Source organism: Orbicella franksi, chromosome 6 (genome assembly GCF_964199315.1).
Source record: "Orbicella franksi chromosome 6, jaOrbFran1.1, whole genome shotgun sequence".
Classification (NCBI taxonomy): domain Eukaryota; kingdom Metazoa; phylum Cnidaria; class Anthozoa; order Scleractinia; family Merulinidae; genus Orbicella; species Orbicella franksi.
In genome coordinates this window covers 29316425-29337445 of record NC_138150.1, presented here as the reverse complement: position 1 = coordinate 29337445, position 21021 = coordinate 29316425, and the positions used below count along the sequence as shown (strand labels likewise).

The 21021-nt window shown below is 38.3% G+C and overlaps 1 protein-coding gene across 2 annotated transcripts; it reads left to right on the top strand.

Moving 5' to 3' along the window:
• The first annotated feature begins 1294 nt into the window (after positions 1-1294).
• Positions 1295-20924, top strand: LOC145490834 (transient receptor potential cation channel subfamily A member 1-like). 2 transcript variants are annotated; one of them, XR_014049734.1, is made up of 31 exons: positions 1295-1843; positions 2691-2847; positions 3405-3589; positions 4361-4468; positions 5075-5183; positions 5715-5812; positions 6293-6340; positions 7142-7266; positions 7683-7731; positions 8368-8565; positions 9279-9362; positions 9549-9631; positions 9877-10038; positions 10580-10691; positions 11103-11272; positions 11458-11545; positions 11642-11701; positions 12089-12163; positions 12909-12979; positions 13090-13228; positions 13697-13795; positions 14322-14488; positions 16158-16218; positions 16382-16456; positions 16621-16674; positions 16772-16942; positions 17822-17890; positions 18273-18392; positions 18742-18860; positions 19153-20427; positions 20903-20924. XR_014049734.1 is itself a non-coding variant. In XM_081469932.1 (30 exons), exons 1-30 carry the CDS (start codon positions 1640-1642, stop codon positions 19256-19258), a joined length of 3366 nt encoding a protein of 1121 aa, XP_081326058.1. In that variant the 5' UTR covers positions 1295-1639; the 3' UTR covers positions 19259-20752. The 2 variants fall into 2 exon arrangements, 1 of the variants encoding a protein (XP_081326058.1); XM_081469932.1 differs by lacking the exon at positions 20903-20924 and having other exon boundaries at positions 19153-20752.
• The last annotated feature ends 97 nt before the right edge of the window (positions 20925-21021 follow it).

The following is a 21021-nucleotide window of genomic DNA, read 5'->3' as shown; positions in this document are numbered from 1 at the left end:
GTCGCCGTCGTGCTTAGCTTAAGCCCCCTAATAAAAGGGAGAATAACTAAAAGAGAACCTGTGAATATAAGATTAATTTCAATATTTGAAAAAGGATTAGTATTAGGCAAACAGAAAGTTAATTAGGATGCAAGTTTGGTTTCACATCTAATTGGAATTTAAGAATACTGCATTTCGAGGAAGAACGAAATGCAAACAAACCGTTGCAGCATTACGAGAACTACTAAAAAACGCTAACTTATTATGATTTAGGGGCTTAGAACACTAACCTAGCCACAATCACATTGGAATGCATTGCCTCCTTGTAATGCCATGTTACCTTTGTTAGCGTCCTTTCGTCGGAGGTTAACTTTAAGATACGGTTTCTCTTATTATAAATTAAATCAGTTGGGTTAGGTGAAGAAACTAACGAATAACAAATAACGAATAACGAATGACGAATAACCAATAACGAAGACCTAATAACAAATAACGATAACGAATGTCTATCACCGACCGCAGCCCTGGAAGCAGTATTTTCAGTCACATCAAGAAACTAAGATTAAGTTTATTTTTGTAAGTGACGTCGTTCAGTTAAGTAATCTACTAGAAATCTTACTTTTCTTTTTATACAGAATTAATCTTTGATCTGCACCTGATCAGGTATGCAAAGACCCACGTCGCACGGAAAAATATGTCATTGACATATGTTTTTCAACAACCAAACGCTGCAAGCATTATCTCCAAAAAACCTTTCACAAAACAGGTGCTCATATAATTGCTTTTTTTCTCCCAAAAGCACAATGATCCTTTCTCATTTATTGCTTACATCACGTTAATTTTAATTACTCGTAATTCTGTATTTACTTAACCATAAAAGAACTGACATTGCATAATTATTAACATTATTCTCTTTTCCTCTTTGGAGGTGGTTTAAATTTCAGAGGTGCGGTTGAAATTTTGACAGCGAGCAGATATATCTCTGTTAGGATTCTTTATTATGGCTATCATTATCCTCTTGGAATTAGTACTTTGTGTGAACGGAAATAATTAAAAATTTTCATTGATTCTAAAAGGTAGGTGATCGAGCTCTAGAATTTTAAGGTAGCATAGAAATTTAAACATTTTCCGTTCTTTTATTTTTATTTTAATGCGAACGACGCCGTTTTTCAGTTAGTATAGATTTGAAATCTTTGTAGCAATCTGTTAATTTTCAGGAGATGACTTTTGCATCGAGTTTATGAATTGAAACAGCTTCACGCATATCAGATAAATCTATTTTAAACTTTTATTGTTTCATAGGTTGCCAGGCCCGTTTTCGATTTTCAAACACCTATCTTAATTGACTTTTGCTTGGGTCTTCAATTACCATTAATCAAAGATCATATAAAATTGAACACCTTTCCCAGCTGAACGTAACACCAGAATCGACATTTTAGAAGTCATTCTCTGCTTCACCTGAACATTCTACTCATGATGATCCTTGCTGTGCGATGTTATTCTCAATTAATTTGCAGGCGAGGTTCTAATCCCTGTTTATATTGATCCTACCGGAAGTGAAACGATCGAAAGCGATCGAAATGTAATCAACCCCTAAATGTAGGCCGAAATCACGGAATCAGAGTCTTCATAGTGGAATTTGTTTTGCCCTAAGGTGAATATGAACCGCAGTACGACTGTCCTTCTTCGTGACTTAGAAGACGACCAAAAATCGCGAGAAATTCATGAGCTTCCATTGTCGATCTTTCGGCAATTTTCAAGCAAGAACAATGCGAATCGCCCACGTTCCTCGACGAGTATTCTTCGACGAAGCATTTCAGATTCAGTTGAAAGAAATCTCTGTCACCGCGTGGGGCTGCATCAGGTACTTTAATATATAAACTTACACTTGGGTAAACGTCAGCGATTTCATTCAACGGTTCAAGGAAGAACTCAGTGTGGCACGATGAACGAAAGAAAAAGAAACGCACAAATTTGAGCGCCCAGCGCTAGTAACACTAATCGCAAATTTTCGTTGTATTCCTCTTTCATTCATCAATTCTCGTTGAGACCCGCATTGCTGAGGTTAATGATGAATTCAAAAGAAATTTAACAGCCAGACCATTCGTGACAAAAAAATGTTCATCTCGTGTTAATTGTCTAGCCATTGACATTAATTTGGCAAGACCTAAAATTGTCCTGCTGTCAATTTTACGTGTATTCTAAGGTCTTACCATGCAGACGTAAATACTGGGGCTCATAACATAACACTGCATTTCATTCATGTCGATGGAAATCAAATAAAAGAAAACTCTAGGAAATCGCTTCATTGAAATAGACATAATTTTGTTCTTTTCAACAGCGAGATTTCCATGACTTTCGAGGCCACTGAAATGCGACGTACATATTCGGCCTGAGGGAACCTGAATATGCTTTTGATGGGCTTTCAGATTCAGTTCAATCAGCATAAACAAATGTAATTTTTTCATAATGACGCGTTAATTTATACCGTTAAGGTGAAACGATAATAAATAATAAAAGCCTGAGAATTTTAACATTGGTAAGCAAAGAAATAAAACGTGCTAATGATCGCACATAAGTCACCTAAGATAAATTTTAATAGGAGTCGAACTGTTGACCTTCCACAGCAGCGTCGATTAAGTTTTTTTTTTAATAAATTGATAAATGGAAACTTCATTAGTTATAGATCGTGCTCTCTTTTTTTTCCACAGGCTTGTCGTGAAGGTATTGTGGATGTTGTTCGGACATTGCTACAAGGGAGCGTACCAACTATCAACACTTTAGACAAAGAAGGGTTCGCTCCACTCCACTACGCGGCTCGTTATGACCGCGCAGGGATTGTGCAGCTGCTCATAAGTGCAGGCGCAGGTAAAGGTGTCTACTGTTATAATTTAGTAGCCAATCAGCTGTGTTCTTTTGAAAATCAGCGAATCTGATTGGTTCTCTCATTGTTTTCTAGTCACTGATAGACATTAATCGGGCACGAGTACCTTTTTAAACTGAAAATTATTTTTAATTTTAGGCTAAAAATCACAAAATTATAGGTTTTGTGCTGTAATCCTTTAGAGTGTCTACTAAAATAATTAGACAACTCGCCCTTGTTTTATGAGCGACAGTCAACTCGGCTAGGTCCCGTTGACTATTCACTCATTGAAAATTCGGGCTCGTAGTCTTATTGTTAAATAATGAATTAATGTCAAATAGTTTTCTTTTTTGTTAAGTCAGTAAGGTTGGGAAGCGAAAATTACTGTTTCCTGTATTTCGCAAACCAATTAAAATGCTCTCATTTTCAAATGATTTCCATTCTCAGCCACCTTACATGCCTGTATATGGCGAAAAATTCGGAAAACGTTGTAACAGTTAATAACTTGAGTTTTGTGGCAGGCGATTTTTTTAACTTCTCAGACTTATTTCGTTAATGACAGATCTAAATGTTTGCTCTGATGGTGACAACAAGTTTACCACGCCACTGCAAATAGCGGCAAGATTCAACAGCCCTGACACAGCACACTTGCTGATATTAAATGGAGCAGATGTAGCAAAGCAATCTAATTATGGTCAGCAGGCTTTACATTACGCTGCAAGACGAGGAAACTTGAAAGTTGTTCAGGTGGGTCTCATCACTACAAAATGATAGAGTCAGATAAATTTTATTTCCTTACTTATAATTTTTCTTGCCTTACATGTATGAGGATGAGTGTGACATGTATTTTGTTTTTGATGTGCGATAGAGCAGTTTTCAATTGAGTGTGGAAAGTAATCAGGCAAATATTACTTTGGTTTTGGTTTTAACTACGGTTTGAGATTGGCTGAGTAGTCTAATTGGTAAGTTATCAGTTTAGTTTTGTTTTTACGACACTCAATTGAAAACTGCTCTAACTCTGAAAAGAAATGAATGTTACATGCTAAACTAGGCAAATTGGAATAAAAATGATATCGATACTTTGTTCTTCCAAGGGAACTGGTAGCTCAAAGCATGATTGAACCATTTGGATTATTTAATGTGTGCTTTGATTGTAGTCTAGGCTTTGTAACTTGTGAAAAAGGGTTTCCGCTTATGCAGCATCAGTTTTACATGGTAGCAGATGCTACTGTTTTGGAGCCAGGAACATTGTTTCTGCTTTTCCAGGGGCATCGAGCTCTTTATGTAAGACCTTATTAAAAATGCTACCAGCCTTCAGGTGTGAAAGATATTTTTATAGCAGAAAAATCAACCGAGTTTAACTTATATTTCTGGAATAAAAGTTTTTCCTGACCCCCAACTTTGGAAAACCGGTCAAATCCATCACCTTTCTCACTCCGGTCAGCGATATCTGAAAAAAAGATTTCTTAAATTTGACTTCTTTTTGCATCTTTATTTTCATATAATTGTGTTTTACAGGTTTTGCTGAGAGAAGGGAATGCCAAGGCTAATGCCACCGACAACGAGAATTCCACTCCTCTACACGCCGCCTCTCAAGAAGGAAAACTGAGTGTAGTCGAGATTCTGGTGAGGAGAGATTTCCATTGACACATTACTACGATTATCAGTTGAGTAAGACGCGACGAAAGTTTGGTGCCCAGGTTTTAACGTTCAATTTGTGTTGTTGTCACGGGCAACTCGCTCCGTTTCCAGTGGCAACTTGTCGGCCTTTGACGTCATTGACAGCAAAGAGCGGGAAATAGGCCACGTTCGATTTATCGATATTCTAGAATGGTTCCGAGGCTTTCAGGACAAACTTCTATATTTGGTGTTGTTTTCTTTGTATCCAAGTCTCTTTTGGGAATTGAGAGACAAAGAGACTTAAAAAGCTTACAATTTTGTCCCGAAAGCTTCGGAGCCATGTTAGACTATTAATATACCGAACGTGGCCTATTGCAGGCGAAAATATTGTTACCTTTGGAAACGAAGAAAGTTGCCCATTGCAACAGCGTAATTTTATGTTCAAAACTTCGTCACCAAAGCTCCGTCGCGCCGTACTCAACTGATAATCGTACTTTTCTATTTTGAATTACTGAAACAAATGCCCCTTCCCCCCCCCCCCCCGCCTCGCTAATACGAATCATACCCTTTTGTTTCGTATCATCAACTAAAATACTATGATTTTGCCTTCAGCTGGAGTATGGTGCAGACCCCAGTATGAGTGATAATGATGGATACACTGCAGTACATCTGGCAGCTAAAGAGGGACATGACGGCGTACTAGAAAAATTGCTCTCGACAGGTGAACCATTTTTTTGAGTAATTCATTTTTTACTGACTTCCGCCCGTATTTTTCTCTTTATGACGTCCCTGGAGAGGGTGACGTAGTTTTGTCCATTTTGCATCAGCCTTTCCAGGGGCCCGTTTTTGGAAGGTTTCGAAACGGTTTCGTACCCTGAAAGCTGTAGCAAAATCTCAAATCTTATGATAAAGGCGCTGCTTTATTCACATATTCTTAATATGAACAGAGGTTTCCTTCATACAAGACATTTCAGGGGTATACACCTCTCTCTTTTTGGTTACAGATTAACTAAAAACGGCTTTGCGGGCCCGAAAAAGTTCCTGTGCTTTCGAGAAACGGGCCCTAGGTTCGACGAGGGTTTTCCGATGAGGACAATAGTTATTCTTACCCAAAGAAATCCAAAACAAAACCGTGAGATAGATTAAACAATTCTAAACAGAGATATCACATGGTCAAGTTAGACCAAAGCAATGTTTTCCTATCATTTGCCAGTAATGGCATAACCTGAACATTATCGTTTCCATTTTTCAGCCAGTCATGTCGGTGTTTCGTGTTCCGCCATTCTGAATAAAATGGACAACGATGCCAATTCGTGTCTTCACTTGGCAGTTCAACATGGACACATCAAGGTAAAGTATGTGGTCAGCGTTTGAACCACGGGGGAATTACTCCCATACAAAAAGAACGGGTGTGCTCGTCGGAAAAGTTTGAAAAGAACTCCTAAGAGGCACCAAGATCCTGTATTGTGAGCATAGCTTGAATTTTTTCCAGCCCTAAGAGGTACCAATTATGAAAAAAACAAATTAACTAACACTTTCATAATTTTTAATACAGATAAAAAACGATTGTAAATGCGGCAAAATTTAAAGTCAATTGATTGTGAAATATCTCCTGGCATATTTGTTTTGAATAACCTAAAAGGTACAGTGAAAGCACACGCTATGGATATTTTGAGGCTGATCACCCTAAGAGCTACCAAAACCGCATTGTTAACCCCTATGAGCACCCATGTCCTTTTTAAATGGAAGCCCCCCCCCCCCGGGTATTTGACTGTTGACAATGACAGTACAAAGTGTGCATCGGTTGTTATAACTGAACATTTTTTTCAGGCAGCTGAGGTTTGCATCAAATATGGAGCTGATACCTGTGCTCTGCAGGTGAGGTTATCTCCAAACTAATACTTCTTACGCCGAGTTCAGACGCCGTACTTCACATGAGCCGAATCGAATGCTAATGAGGGAGAACAAAGGATTTTTCTCATTTGCATTCGCTTCGGCTCATGTGAAGTATGGCCTCTGAACTTGGCCTAATAACATGGCTTCTTAGAAATCTATTTTGTACTTTGTTCTATTGACTACTACATTACTTGCAAAAAATTTCGTGTCCGAAAATAAAACCGTCCGAAAGTTTAAGCGTCCGAAATATTTGCAATCAGTATGAAACTTTTCAGTTGTTCCAAAGCTCTTAGTTTCCTTTGTGAGTAAAATCTAGTAGAGACACTGTTTGAGGTGCGTAACGACTTGATTGAATATGTGTCACTTTCTCGTCGGTGTATCTGTAAAACCTTGAGGGTGCAAAGATATATTTTCATAGATGTAGTTTCAGTCTAATTAGTGTTTTGCTGGCATAAATTTACTTTAGCTATGTTTCAGCAGTGTCTGCAATTTTTGTCTGACGTTTTTCCGAAATGAGATTAAGTGTCCGAAAACTGATTAATTTGCTTGCTTTGCCAAATGGGTCAAAGTTTGTACCCAGTATTGCTACGTACTGCCGGTTACAAAAAACTAATCAGATCAAGCACGTTTTAAAAAGTGTTTGACGAAGTGACAAAGATGAGCTGTTTGCATCGTTCAACCTTCTATCTTAAGAGGTGTAGGGAAACTAAAAGACGTTTGTTCTAGGTTAGTCCGTGGATGTGTGAATAACAGACAGTAATTTTGTCTTTCTTTCGCACACAGGATGATTTGTGTTCCCCTCTTCATGTAGCGTGTGTGAACAGTCATTATGCAATGGCCAAACTTCTCCTGATGAACGGGGCGTCAATTCATGATGAAGATGCTGATGGAATGACACCTATCTTAAGGTAATTGATCCCATGAATCTCCTTGCGGTAATAATGAAGGTCTCATAGGCTCGCGGGCGCACGCGTATGATTGCGTGCCTGCGTGTGAGGGGTGGTCGGGTCAGAGGCATGGATGGAGAGGGTGGTGAGAGGCATTGGTATCTGGCAATTCTGTATGTTAACAATTTTCTCATTTCTCGACTAGTGTTTTATGTTTTACGCATTAAGCTTGGCAGAAAACAGGATGTTGAATGATACTTTAGCTTAACACCTAAACCGTTGACATGAGGTGATCATAACATTAAATCCCACAGCAGTTATGATAATAATAACAGAAATAGAAACGTTTTAATTTAAATGATTGTCTTTGATTAATGTCTATACGAGTGGCGAAATTACTACTTGCTCTGCTTAATTTTTGTTCCCTCTTTTCACAGGGCAAGCTTGGCAGGGAATGTGGACATCATCGAGCTTCTTCTGTCAAAGGTAGTGATAAACAAATCAGTTTTTTTCCAACAAATTTGAAAACATTTTTATCTCTTTTTATTTAGTTATCATCTTATCAGGAAATTGTACAGCGCTGCTGAATGTTCAGAAGCATGCGCTATATAAAATTATATTATTGTTATTGTTACTATTTAAGAGAATCTATTTCTAAGAATATGACGTAATTTGATGGCGGCAAGTTCACGTGACAGCTGTCGGATGCTTGTACAAATTGTACAGGAGAGATATTTGAATTTGCAGTCGATCCTCATTAATTAAAGACTTGAATTGGTTGATTAAACAGCCAGTTGATATTTATACCTAATCGTACCTTTTTGGTACGCTTCGGCGTCATCTCAGATATACCACCGAAAGGTACTAAAAAGGTACGATTAGGTATTTAACGCACCCAAACATGATATCGATATCGCAACCATATCAGGTCAGTGACTTGATATCACAGGATATCAGTACAGTAGCTAGACACGGCTTCTGATTGGCTAATTGCGAATTTGGGTACGGTAAAGTGCTGTATAATCTGATATGTGCTATGTAATTGGTAATTTAAATTTAGTTCTTTTTCAACTCGGTTACATGACTCTAACAGTTCCTTCGTATCATTTTTTCTTAAACAAGGGTGCTGACATTTCACCTCAACCAAACCATTGTGGGCCTTCACCATTAATGTGTGCTGTGAAAAGAGGTCATCACTACGCTGTCAAATTTCTCCTGCAGCAAGGATCACCGATTGAAATGCGAGACTTCAATCACAGAACATGTTTACACGTGGCTGTTTACAGCTCTGAGACAGAGACGCTGAAAACACTTATTCAGGTGGGGAGTTTCAAGAGATTTGACATGGACCTAACGATAAAGTAATTGCGCAGAGCTATTATTTTAAGGCTTTCCACGAATATCACTTAAAATCGCCTGAATATCTTTTCCGGAAATTCTCAAAAAAATTCAAAATATCACGAGACATTTTCTAAATATCTCAAAAAACTTCTAGATATCTCTTATTTTGTTTTGAAAATAAACCGATTTTGAATCACTCAGGCTAAAATATATTGTCAAAATTTTCTTGCAGTAGCAGGAGATGAGGAAGAAGATTCAGGCACTTCTATGTTACTAGCATCCGCCATTTCGCAAACTTGCTACTTTAGTGGTTTTAGTGATATGAAATACAGTTTTCGAGTGGAAATTCGCTGAAGTGGATTGTTGCTGGCGTATATAGAATTGTTTCAAGTAACTAGCGAGGAAAACACTGGGCTAAGTCATGAAAAAAGCTATATATAAATATTTCTAAATATCCTTGAATTTTTCTAAATATCTTAACATTAACTAAATATCTCGGAAATTTCCAAATATCCCCCAAAATATCCGGATATTTGAGGATAGGCCTAGCCAGTTTGGCGACAAATTGGGAAAGAAACCAATACTAACAGTCATAACTCGAAGCCAAAAATGCGACCTCTGCAAGCGCGGAAAGCTTTATTCTGTAAATATCCTGTTCACTGACAAATATTCCATTTTTTGGCTGATTGTAGGCCGGAGGAGAATGCTTGTTAAACAGCAGGGATAAAAATGATAAGACACCTCTTCACTACGCAGCGACAAAAGGAAATTTACAGGTGAGAAAGTTTATTTCAAATTGTCAGACATAAATTCATTACCACAAAAAAGTACCCCGACCAAATTAAAGTTGCCACGTCAATTTGTAGCCATAGTGATTTTTGCTTTTCAGCAACTACTGCTGCAAATTCAGTTTAATTTCCCAGAGAGAATTCTTAATATCAATGCTTTTTATGTCCAAATAGATTATACAAGAGCTTTTGATAGCTGGTGCAACATTGGACATCAAAGACGAAGACGAGAGGATCCCACTTCATTACGCAGTAGAGTAAGTAGTGAAAACAACAGCTTGTTAAATTTGAACTTCTCTGTGGAGAATCTCCCACTGAGATCAATGTGTCTTGCCAAAGACTGACACAACACGGGAACATTCAGGCCGGAATTCAGACCTTTTCAGAGTTCAAGACGCTCATAATTACAACATCACGTGTTTTCTTCCAAATGTTTTGTACACATATAATGATACTATTACATCCCTGACAACCTCTAACTCATGGTTTCCATCTTCTACAGAAATGGCGATCTTGCCTGTGTCCAAGCGTTGTTAGAAGCTTGTCCAGACACTATTCACATGACCGACTTTCGTCTTCAAAACTGTTTGCATTTTGCCGCTACGCACGGTCATATCTCTGTGGCCAAATATCTTCTGGAACAAGGGGCCGCTGTTGATAGCAGGTGAAAAATTTGGAGAAACACAAACCTGGAATACCAAGAAGGCAATTAATTAGGCGGTTTGTGAAAAACGATAACGGAACTGGTAGCAATAAGTACGTTGTTTTTTTAAATCTATTTTGAGGTTAGTTAGCATTGCCTTCGTGGTTGCTGTAGGGCCCAGTCACTCTCAGGAGGGCTTTACTTCGTCAACAAAAGCGTTTTCTTATTGTGAGATGCTTCATGCGTTTTCCTAGGTTAACACAACCATAATTTGTCTGAGGGGTATAATACACCTAGATAAATGCGAAACATGTAGAAATCAAACGATTTTGTTAGCCTTGCTCGTCGTTCTTGTAGTCAAAGAGGAAAAATAATCAGAGGATTTTGAAGAAACTCTCTCTCGATACTTTTCAATACCAAGTAGAAAATCTATATTTTAGTTCTTAATAATATTCTTAATGTCAGTTTTATTACGAGCTAAAGTGCCTTATTTTAGTCTCTGGCAAAGCTAAGGTAAGACTGTACTATTTATCAGTTTACTATTTGTTCATTATTTTTTCAGAGACGATGAACGCTTGACACCATTGATTCAGGCAGCGTTTTGTGGTTGTAAGTTAACTACGGGTTTGTTGCTTGACCAAGGAGCTAAAATCGATGCTACAGACAAAAACGGGGTATGATAAGTATATAGGACGGTCTAGATATGTTGTAGGTGTGATAATGGTATGGCTATACAGCTATGAACCAAATCCCGAGTTGTGATTGGCTGCCCGTACGGGCAAGCTAGGATTTAGTACCTTGCCTTTTCGGGACTACACGCTAATAAATCCTTTATTGACCAAGGTTGTTTAGCGAACTGAGATGGCTGGATATTGGCCTAGATCATTTTTGCGTGTTTATGGACCTCGTCTAGGTCATGCAATGCCTAGATCATTAAGTACAGAACGTTTCTTGATTCAAAATTGAACCGTAAAATGACGTTAAAATTTATTATGCGAAAACATCTCGGGGAGGCTTAAGTTGGGTGGATTTTCTAAGAGCCAGTTCCATTTTAAGCGACTTCTACCATCTTTGTTTGCCGACAGTGTACGGCGTTGATTGCTGCGGCGACGCAAGGCAAGGTGGGCGTTTTACGCCTTTTGCTGGATAGAGGAGCAGACCTCCGACTCATGACAACAGATGGTAAAAACTGCTTGGAATCTGCAATATCAAATGGACATCATGACGTTTGCATGGAGATTATCAAACACGACAGGTATACTGGCCAATCGAAGATTAATTCCCCGTCACTGTATCATGTTTTACCCAGTACCGGCCATTTCTACAGATTCAGAATTTACTTTATTAATCAGTATTGAAATGAGATGAAATGTATATTGTGTTCTACAAAATTCCAAAATTTGCTAATGCGTTGGTGCAAAATTGTTCTTAACCCGGCAGGTGGAAGGAGGCTTTTCCAAAGTGCAGCAAGGAATTCAGCTTCATTCCCTTGAAGCGTTTAATTGAAACTTTTCCTCTTCTAGCAAAGGTGAGAAATGATACTATTTAATAAACAGAATAGTTTTGCTACATTAGACTAGATTGATTGTGTGTATTGATGTCATCTAAATGATGCTTATTTCAGGTTGTGATGGATAAGTGCATTAAAACCTCCGAACACCTGACTTCAGACGAGAATTACTCGGTAAGAACTAAAACAAATTAGTACAAGAAGTTTAAAGGAAACCAATGTGTGAACGCAACTTTCATTTATGCCTGCTGCACGCAGATATCTTCCTAGACATTTATTTAAATACTACCTGTGCACATGACTTTTTTTATTCGTTAACACCGCGCATACGATGCATCCTCCCACAGTAGATAGTGGACTGGGCCAGGCAGGGGCAAAATTATGACAAACTTTTTCATCAATAGGAAGAAATGCCATAAAAAAAGTTCTCACTTTGCCAGATCTGCCGCCAGAAAGCTAGCTCATAAATTCCTTTACATTCTTAGTATGATGTCAAGGGAAGTATAATTTCCAAAAAAAACTTAGTCTTGGTTATTCACGACATGTGATTTGTCATTTTAGGTAACTTATGATTTTGAACACGTGAATCCTGATCCCTCTCTCCTCAGTGACGGATGTGGCTTCTTTGCACCTAAGGTAACAAAAACGGCGACGACACCAACAACGACAACAACAACTTAACAGCGACATGAACAACAACAACAACAACAAGGACAATAGCAACAACAATGACAATAACAACAAGGACAATAACAACAAGGACAATAACAACAACAACTTCATCAACAACAAGGACAACAACAACAACAACAACAACACTTAAGGACAACAAAAACAAGGGACAACAACAACAAGAAGGACAATAGCAACAACAATGACAATAACAACAAGGACAATAACAACAAGGACAATAACAACAAGGACAATAACAACAAGGACAATAACAACAACAACTTCATCAACAACAAGGACAACAACAACAACACTTAAGGACAACAAAAACAAGGGACAACAACAACAACAATCAAGGACAACAAAAAGGACAACAAACAACAACAAGAAGAAGAACAACAAGGAGAACAACAACAACAGGGACAACAACAACAATTACGGACAACAAAAAGGACAACAAACAATAACAACAAGAAGAACAACAAGGAGAACAACAACAACAACAAGGACAACATATTGAACATAAACAACCACAATAATGGTAACAACAGCGACTTTGCGAAAAAAAAGCTAGGAAAAGAGCAACGGCAAAACCAATAAGCAAAACAGTGACATTAACTTCACAATAACTGCAATGAAAACAAACTAAATCATTGAATCTATAAACTGAAACGCTAGATTCCTTAATGTAGTGATAATTTATTTGCAGACCATGCTGGACTATGGACGAGAAGAGTTAATTTTTCATCCACTCACTGTCGAGCTTATGCGATGTAAATGGTAAGATCAGCTGTTACGTTGTTTCTTTCATGAAAGTAGACTTTTAACTCACGCAAGGTAAAATTATAATAGATTTTTCTAATACTGTTATCATATGCCTTTTTTTGCAGGAAGCAAATTGGTGTCAGGTTCTTTTACATCTCTGCTCTGATTTACATATTTTACCTGGCTAACTTGACACTGTACATGTTATGCATCCAAGATCTTTACTTGCTCAATCCTGGCAGACCAGTCATTCCGGTCAAACAGGTATGGTAGCTCCATACAAAGGAGATCTTCATTGGTTTCAGTAATGGTTGATTTTGTAGCATTAAAACTGACATACATTTCTCAAATACCTAGTAGAAAAGCATACAAAGACCTTTCTTAAGTACACAGAATCGCTGCTCCGTTTCAACTTACTATATACTTTAAACACCTTTAAAAATCATTGACGTAGAAAGAAAATTTAAATGCGAGATCATGAGGTCGTGTAACTCTGTCTTTTAATTTACCTGTTCCTTCAATACATAACAGTATTGTTGAGCAAAGCAAAGCTAAAAGAGCAAAAAAAATAAACTTCTGATAAGCTCCTTTTATGTTTTGTGCTTTATGAGTTATTTGTTTATTGCCATACACTTAATATTACAGCATAACATATGATTTGTCCTGCAGTAACTTTTGTTCCAAATGAACACTGCCGGTCGGTCACCGTATGTAGTTCAAATCTTTACACAGGGAGCTTGCATCACTGACAACATAAAAGTCTGGGAAATGGTTATAACCGTCACGACTGCAATTTATTTGCTGATAGAAGTGCATCAAGCATGCTCTGAAGTGAGTAGCGTAACTTTGTTCCTACTTTTACTTAATCAGCTTGTTCTCTCTATATCCAGAGAATCGCGACCTCTCCATATCATTACAGACAAAGTTGAAGAAGGAAAACAACGTGAAACGAAACAAAACGAAGATATTAGGTTCTTAGCTACTGCTCTGTAAATTCGAGATAAAATAAACCCATGTATGTGTTTATGTATGTAAAACAGACTTAGAACATTTTCGAAGAGAACACTAGTTGAGTGTTTTATTTTATATAGAACAACAAAAATGAAATTAAAAAGAACCAACATGGATCAAACCACGCATATTTTTCCCTCTACGAGTTTGCTGCCTTTAATCACACACGTCAAGTAGAGCCACAAATAAACAGATTTGATTTTTTTTTCTGTATGCATGTGGTTATAACACTCATTTGAATGAAACGATCTGTTTTAAAAACCTGTCCTGCCCACCTTATCGACTGCTTTTTCCTATTAATCTCTAGAAGCTATTGTTTACACAAAATATTTGATTTGTCTTACAGAAATGGCGATATATTGAAACAAGTAACGTAGTTGAAGTCTGTACATTTTCCACGGCACTTATTTCCCCGTTTTCTGAAGTGCTCGGTCTTCAACCTTCTTATCAATACGTTTTTCTTGTGATCTCCGTGCTGTTCGGCTATCTCACTCTTCTGATGTATTTGCAAAGGTTGGCTGGTTACGTCACATTTACGCTATTTAAACAATGAACTCGATTATAGATCATTTTGTTCATGTCTTACCAGCCGCTGTTCGAAAAGGAGCCCTCGGAAGGAGCGTAGACCCCCCGGGGAACTTCCATATAAAAAAGACGGGGCACTCGTCGCGCCTTTTAGGGGTTAAAAACGCAGTTTTATTACCTCCTAGGGTGTTAAGCCTCCAAAGGCCTACAGCAGGGGGTGTCTGGAAAACCCGAATAGCGAATAGCGAATAGCGAATAGTCCCGAATAGTGCGAGTAGTCTCGAATAGTGCGAATTGTAGCGAACAGTCGCGAAAAGCTAGTGGCGAATAGTGACGAATAGTCGTCAATAGTCACAGCTTTAGATCTAATATCCTACGTTAATTAATTATCCAAATAAGCAACAGAATTTCAGTGAATTTATTACCCTTTCTTCTACGGAATCAGGCTAGGGCTGTCCATCGCCGACATTGAGAAAACAGAAAACACAAGGATAACCTAATAAAGACGTATTTACGCTTTAGGAGCGGTTAAAACAGAAGAAATTACGTTTAGAAACACCTCTTGTCCTGATAAGCGTTTGTGCCTTTTAGCGGGAAAATTCCATCCTACGTTGCTGCGAGGTTGACAGCGAGATACTGGGTACCCTATTTGCCACTATTTGCTACTATTCGAGACTGTTCGCCACCATTCGCACTATTCGTACTATTCGCTATTCGCTATTCGCTATTCGGGTTTTCCAGACACCCCCACAGCGGGAGCTTTTGTGATACCTTTTAGGGTAGTGAGCCGAAAAAGATATGACTGCAGATAATGTGTTGTTTTAGAATTGGTACCTCCTGGGGGTTAAAAAATTTCAAGCCACGTCCAAAAAACAGGATCTTGGTCCCTCTTAGGGGTTCTTTTCAACATTTGCGACGAGCTCCCGCGTCCTTTTTATGTGGGAGTGCCCCTACGGGAGTGCTCTTACCCTGGGGGTAGACCAAACTCAAATTAGCGGCGGAAATCAAACCTTGTAAAGCTTGCGCTAAAGCCTGGTTTTCACTAGCGACGCAGGCGTAAGCACAAGCGACGCAGGCGCAAGCAGAAGCGCAAGCAATAGGGATGACCCAAGTGAAAACGAAATTCGACGCAAACACAAGCACAAGCAAAATCATCCGAGCGTTCCGGACTGTTTAGGGGCAAGGTAATCTGGATCCAGTGTTTTCACTGGCCAAAAATATCCACGTGTGGTAAATATCCTTGTGCTTGTGACATGCCTGAGCTGTATTTCGTATTCACTTGTTGCAGCGCAAACCGGTAAGCATAAGCGCAAGCATAAGAAAAAGGAAAAATGCTGAGCCTTGTGCTTGTGCTTGGGCTTATGGTTATGCCTGCGTTAAGGCTGTTTTGACGGTGAAATAAGAATTGTTGTACTTGCGCTTGTGCTTGCGTCGCTAGTGAAAACCAGGCTTTACCAAACACAGAAACCGTGCATTGTTGCCCCAATCAAGAGCAAGAGTAATTGTAATGATTACAATGTAATCCCTTTCATAAATTGCCTTTGTGATTGGCTAGTTGTAATAACTTCTGGTTTTTGTTTTTCACACTATTCGAAACTTCACATAGCATAAGAAGTGCCGAAGAGACAATAACTCTCTCCAATCATTGTTTTTTCAGTATTTTTGAGTCTGGGATTCATGTTACCATGCTTTTTGTTGTGCTGAAGACGTTAGGCAAGGTTTGTAATGAAACAATCTATAGAACAATGGACTTAGTATACTGCGACTTGTGAGCATAGAGCAATCTCTAAACGTCTGCGCTTTTAAACGCTCTATGGCCAATTTACGCGCGGCTAAAAACGTATTGCATTTAATGTGTCGTTTCTTTTGTTTTATCTTCAGGTAGCAATAATGTTTTGCATCTTGATTTTTGCCTTTGCCTTGGTGTTCCAAATGCTCCTCTCTAGGGAAGCAAATGTAAGTAAAACCTGAAAATCTGGAAGTCTACGGTAAATATAAGGTTTTCACTCACGTCTCATAACGGAGGTTACAATGTAATTATCAAGCTATAATTAAACACAAATAGGTGAGAGTCTTTCATGTAATCCTACTCAGCTAGCCACATTTTCTTTATTACACAGGCTGTTGCTTTTAACATGACGCTAAATGGCACTTTATTGGAGGAGATTGAAAAGGTATTTAATTTCACAGCAGTTTCGGAAGAACCTAATTTCAGAAGGAAAAAAAAACAATCGGTTTTCCTGAGCTGGTGAACTGTTTTTGCCCTACTAGGATCCATTTGGAAGATTGGACTTGTCAATAATCAAGGTGGTTGCCATGACGATTGGTGAAATTGAGTACACACGCTTCTTTACTGATCAACAGCTGTTCTCCCCGACTTTTAGCCGTGTTGTGTTTTTGACTTTCTGTGTCATGATGCCTATTGTCCTGATGAATTTGACGGTTCGTAAATTTTCTCATTTTCTATTTCTGTATTTTCTGTGCGTATATCTGAATTGCTAACCGTGCGAGATACTCAACAGGAGAAATGTTTATCATGAGTTTGATTACATGACTTATGCATGTGTTTTCTTGCGTATGCACTTTTCATGCTTTGCTTTCAGTCGCTTTAGAAGTGAACTAAAATTTTAATGTAAACCTTTAAAGTCAGTCCCAACCTCTGGAAGATGAATTCCTCTTTTCGATTGCCGTAGATTGCATAGCCCAGTCTAATCATAGTTAATAGAGGGAATGGTTATGGAACCAGGCAAAGTTCTTTGTTGTATGTTTTTGTTAGCTATTTTGGGGTTTGACCCTGCACAAAACCTGGCAAAATACAAAAGGTGGTTATGCCTTATGGGGAGTGTGTGATCATACAACTAACCAATAGAAGCATTGCGATTACGTGATTCATGCATAGTCTTAGAGCATAAAACAAAAAATGTCCTAAACAGGGTCTTTAGATAGAGGGTGTCGTCCTACACAGGGTAGGGTTTTAGAGTATTTTTGCCCTAAACAGGGTCAGGATTTCAAACCCTGGGCGGCACCCCTATACCCAGACAAGGGTCAAGTTACCCCCCCCCCCCCGGGGGTCAAGGACCCTCCAACATAAATCTTAATCTGTTTGTTTGTTCCTTTGATGTTTGCCCGGCTTCTCAACCATTTCCCTCTATTAACTATGTTCTAATTGAGACTAAGATAAGTTAGGTAAGATAAATTTGTCTCCATGGATACATACTCAATTGTATTTGTAGATTTTTTAGAAGAATGAGTTGTTAAAATAATGTGTTATTGGAGGAGAGTTATTTTGCTGAATATCACGGTTTTGTTTTTTTCCTTTAGATCGGTCTTGCTGTTGGTGACATCGATTCAATCCAGCAGAATGCAGAATACAAGCGTCTGTCTGTCAAGGTGATACACTCTCTTGTTTCTTTCAAATTCCAAACCAGTTTGACTGTTGTGTAGTCGGTTAGAGGAATCATAGTTCTTAGGAATGTTGATGCATACCTAAGACGAAATTCACTTTGCAAACAGATGCTATAAGCATAGCAATACCAGTGATAGGCAGGTTCCGACCGTGTCTCTCGTCATCACAGGTTTATAATTTATATCTTTAGGTCTTATTAACTTGAACCGACCAAGATGTGATTCATGTGCGACCGACTAATGTCACCAAAGGGGTGGTGAATGACAGAAAAAAACCGTTATAACATTCTCAATAAAGATTACTAAGACTTCTAGTGAGCTAAGACATATCACTAAATGATGAAAAAACGTTTTCATGGCTTTACAGATCGAAGTCATTCACAACTTTAAAGAAAAGTTGCCACTATGGCTCCTTCATCGGCTACATCAGTCCGAGTCTGTTAGAAGACCGAACATGAGGGCCAAAACTATGTTTCAGAAAATTAAGGTAGGTGCAGATAGGTGAGGTAAAGGTAAAGTCTGCATACGACCCAAAGTGGCTAATCAGGCCGGCGCTTATCTCCGGTAATTTTTATTGTCAACTGAATAAGTGGACAGAGTGATGAATTTCTAATTTGTGCCTTTTGTCATTGTTAAAAAGCCAATTGACGTCAAGTTTTCACCCGTCGTGTTATTGACAATGAATTACGTCATAACATTGTCAGAATAGTCCGCAGATCACTCGGCTACTTTGACAATGTTATGACGAAATTCATGATCAATAACGCAAGAAAAACTGACATCAATTTGTTAAATACCTACCCGTGCAATACCTGTTTCTTAATGTTTGTCTTTAGGGACTTGGGGACAGGTTGATCAGCGGAAAAACAAAATATTCAGTTGAGGACGCGGAAAGAAACTTGGCTGATCATCTGACCAATATTTTTAACTCAAAAATGAAGGAACAAGACAAAAGGTAGAAGCCACTTTGCTTGAAGACGTCGCTTAAAGTCGGCAAATAAAACTGCAGTGTTAATTTTGTATCATGTTCTTCATGTTGACCGGCTGTGTTTTGAGTAAAAACTTTCTTCTCACAAATAGTGTAACACCTTATTTTTGTAAATTCAGTAAAATTCATTTGCGCGGCAAAAAAGTAAATATTTTAAAAGACTGTTGTAAAAACATTCTTAAGTATTGAGTCAGAAACTTCGTCTTACAGCTTGCGTAGAAAATAAAGTAGCCTTCATTTTCTTTGTTTTTTGCCTTAGAATTAATTCCCTATTCAGCGAGATGAAGGACCAACGAATGATACTGGAGAAGATGTACCAAGTTATCTCTCAGAATGACGCCACAAATACTTTGAACGACGATTAACTTAGCAATAAGATTTAAAAATGATGTTTGTATATAATCAAGTGCTGGGTCTTAGGTGTAGAATTAGATTCTCGTGTGTCAAAGCTAATTATAAACAGAGATTGCGATCGTCTCTCGTCAGTTGTTCATTCCCATCCACACCATTCAGACTGACTGCCACAGAATTCTGACACAATACTTCAGACCAGTTTGCATTAATGGTTAAGATGCAAAGCTGTGACATGTAATAGATAAAAATATTTAGTGAAAACAAGAGAAAATGCATGAGGGGACCCTCACTTTCGCTTGGTGAAAAATATAATTAAATAGAAATAGATCAGTGAGGCACACTAGTGGCGAGAAAGAATTATAGACCTTTAACGAATTCATCACGAAATCAAACTGACTTACGAATTTACGAAAAAAAGAATTGTACACATTCGTTGATAAAATATTATGTCTTATATCGGTAAGTATTTAGCTTACGTTTGTGCCAGTTTCTTTTTGCCATCTAAGAGCATGTATTATAATGCAACGAAGTAAGTACTAGTTCAGCCTTGATTGAAAATGCTCGTTACTTCCTGAAAGTTCTTTTCTCAGGCTTTCCAGGTGATCCGTAGCTTATCTTTTCTCTTCGTTTTCCGGGTCGAAAAGCACAAATCTCCACTGAACAGTTCTTGTTATGTCATGGGATGAACCTTTTTTAGGATCAGACTTGAAAGAGCTTCGAGCCATTTGCAACAGGCCTTGCGCAAACAGGCCTGTCCTCTCCAGCCACCGCTGCCTCTTCAGTAAACCTTGGTTTTGCTTGTTCATCTTTGCTGTATTGCAGAAAAATTCTTTCCCTTTATTACACTGGCTGCATGAGCATGAATTTTGCATCACAGTGGAGATTTTTTGAGCCATTAAACAGCAAGCCATATCTAGCTGCCATTTGATGCGTCACAAATGTAATTACAGCGTTCTCGCTCACGCGTTGTAGATCCTGTCATCTGCGAGCACGTGACATTCCTGGGGTGGTTTTTATATTGGAAAAAAAAAAAAAAGACAGCAACAACAAAAACGTGTCTCATTCATCCATTCACCCGCAATTGTGCAGTTGAAGGAAATAAGTGTGATCGTAAACAAAACTGCTACATTTTTTGCTTAGCAAGACAATGGACTCTCTTGTAAATAAAACTTATAAAGATGTGAAGTTTATATATGAAATAATTCATATATGAACTGCGGTTGTAGATGAAAGTGAAGAATGATCATCGCAGTTAATTTTCCAATTTAAGCAATTGGAAAGAAGAAGCCTGAAAAAATCAGGGCTTCAACGGGATTCGAACCCGTGACCTCCGCGATACCGGTGCGATGCTCTACCAACTGAGCTATGAAGCCACACATTGGGAGCGAGGTCAATTAGTTGAGTTCATATCTTCCCGTGAGGAGTGAAATGATGTGAAGTTTATATGAAATAATTCATATATGAACTGCGGTTGTAGATGAAAGTGAAGAATGATCATCGCAGTTAATTTTCCGATTTTCAGGCTTCTTCTTTCCAGTTGCTTAAATTGTAGTGAAGTATTACCTTGTGTGAATTTTCAGGCTTCTTCTTTCCAATTGCTTAAATTGGAAAATTAACTGCGAGGATCATTCTTCACTTTCAAAACTTATAAAGAGAGTTTCTTTAGCCCTCTTTCCGCGTGTTGTAACATGATGTAATTTATGCATCTTAGGTGAATGATGATTAAAACATTTTATTTATTCATATTCAATATACTTTGCCATCTTGCGCACAA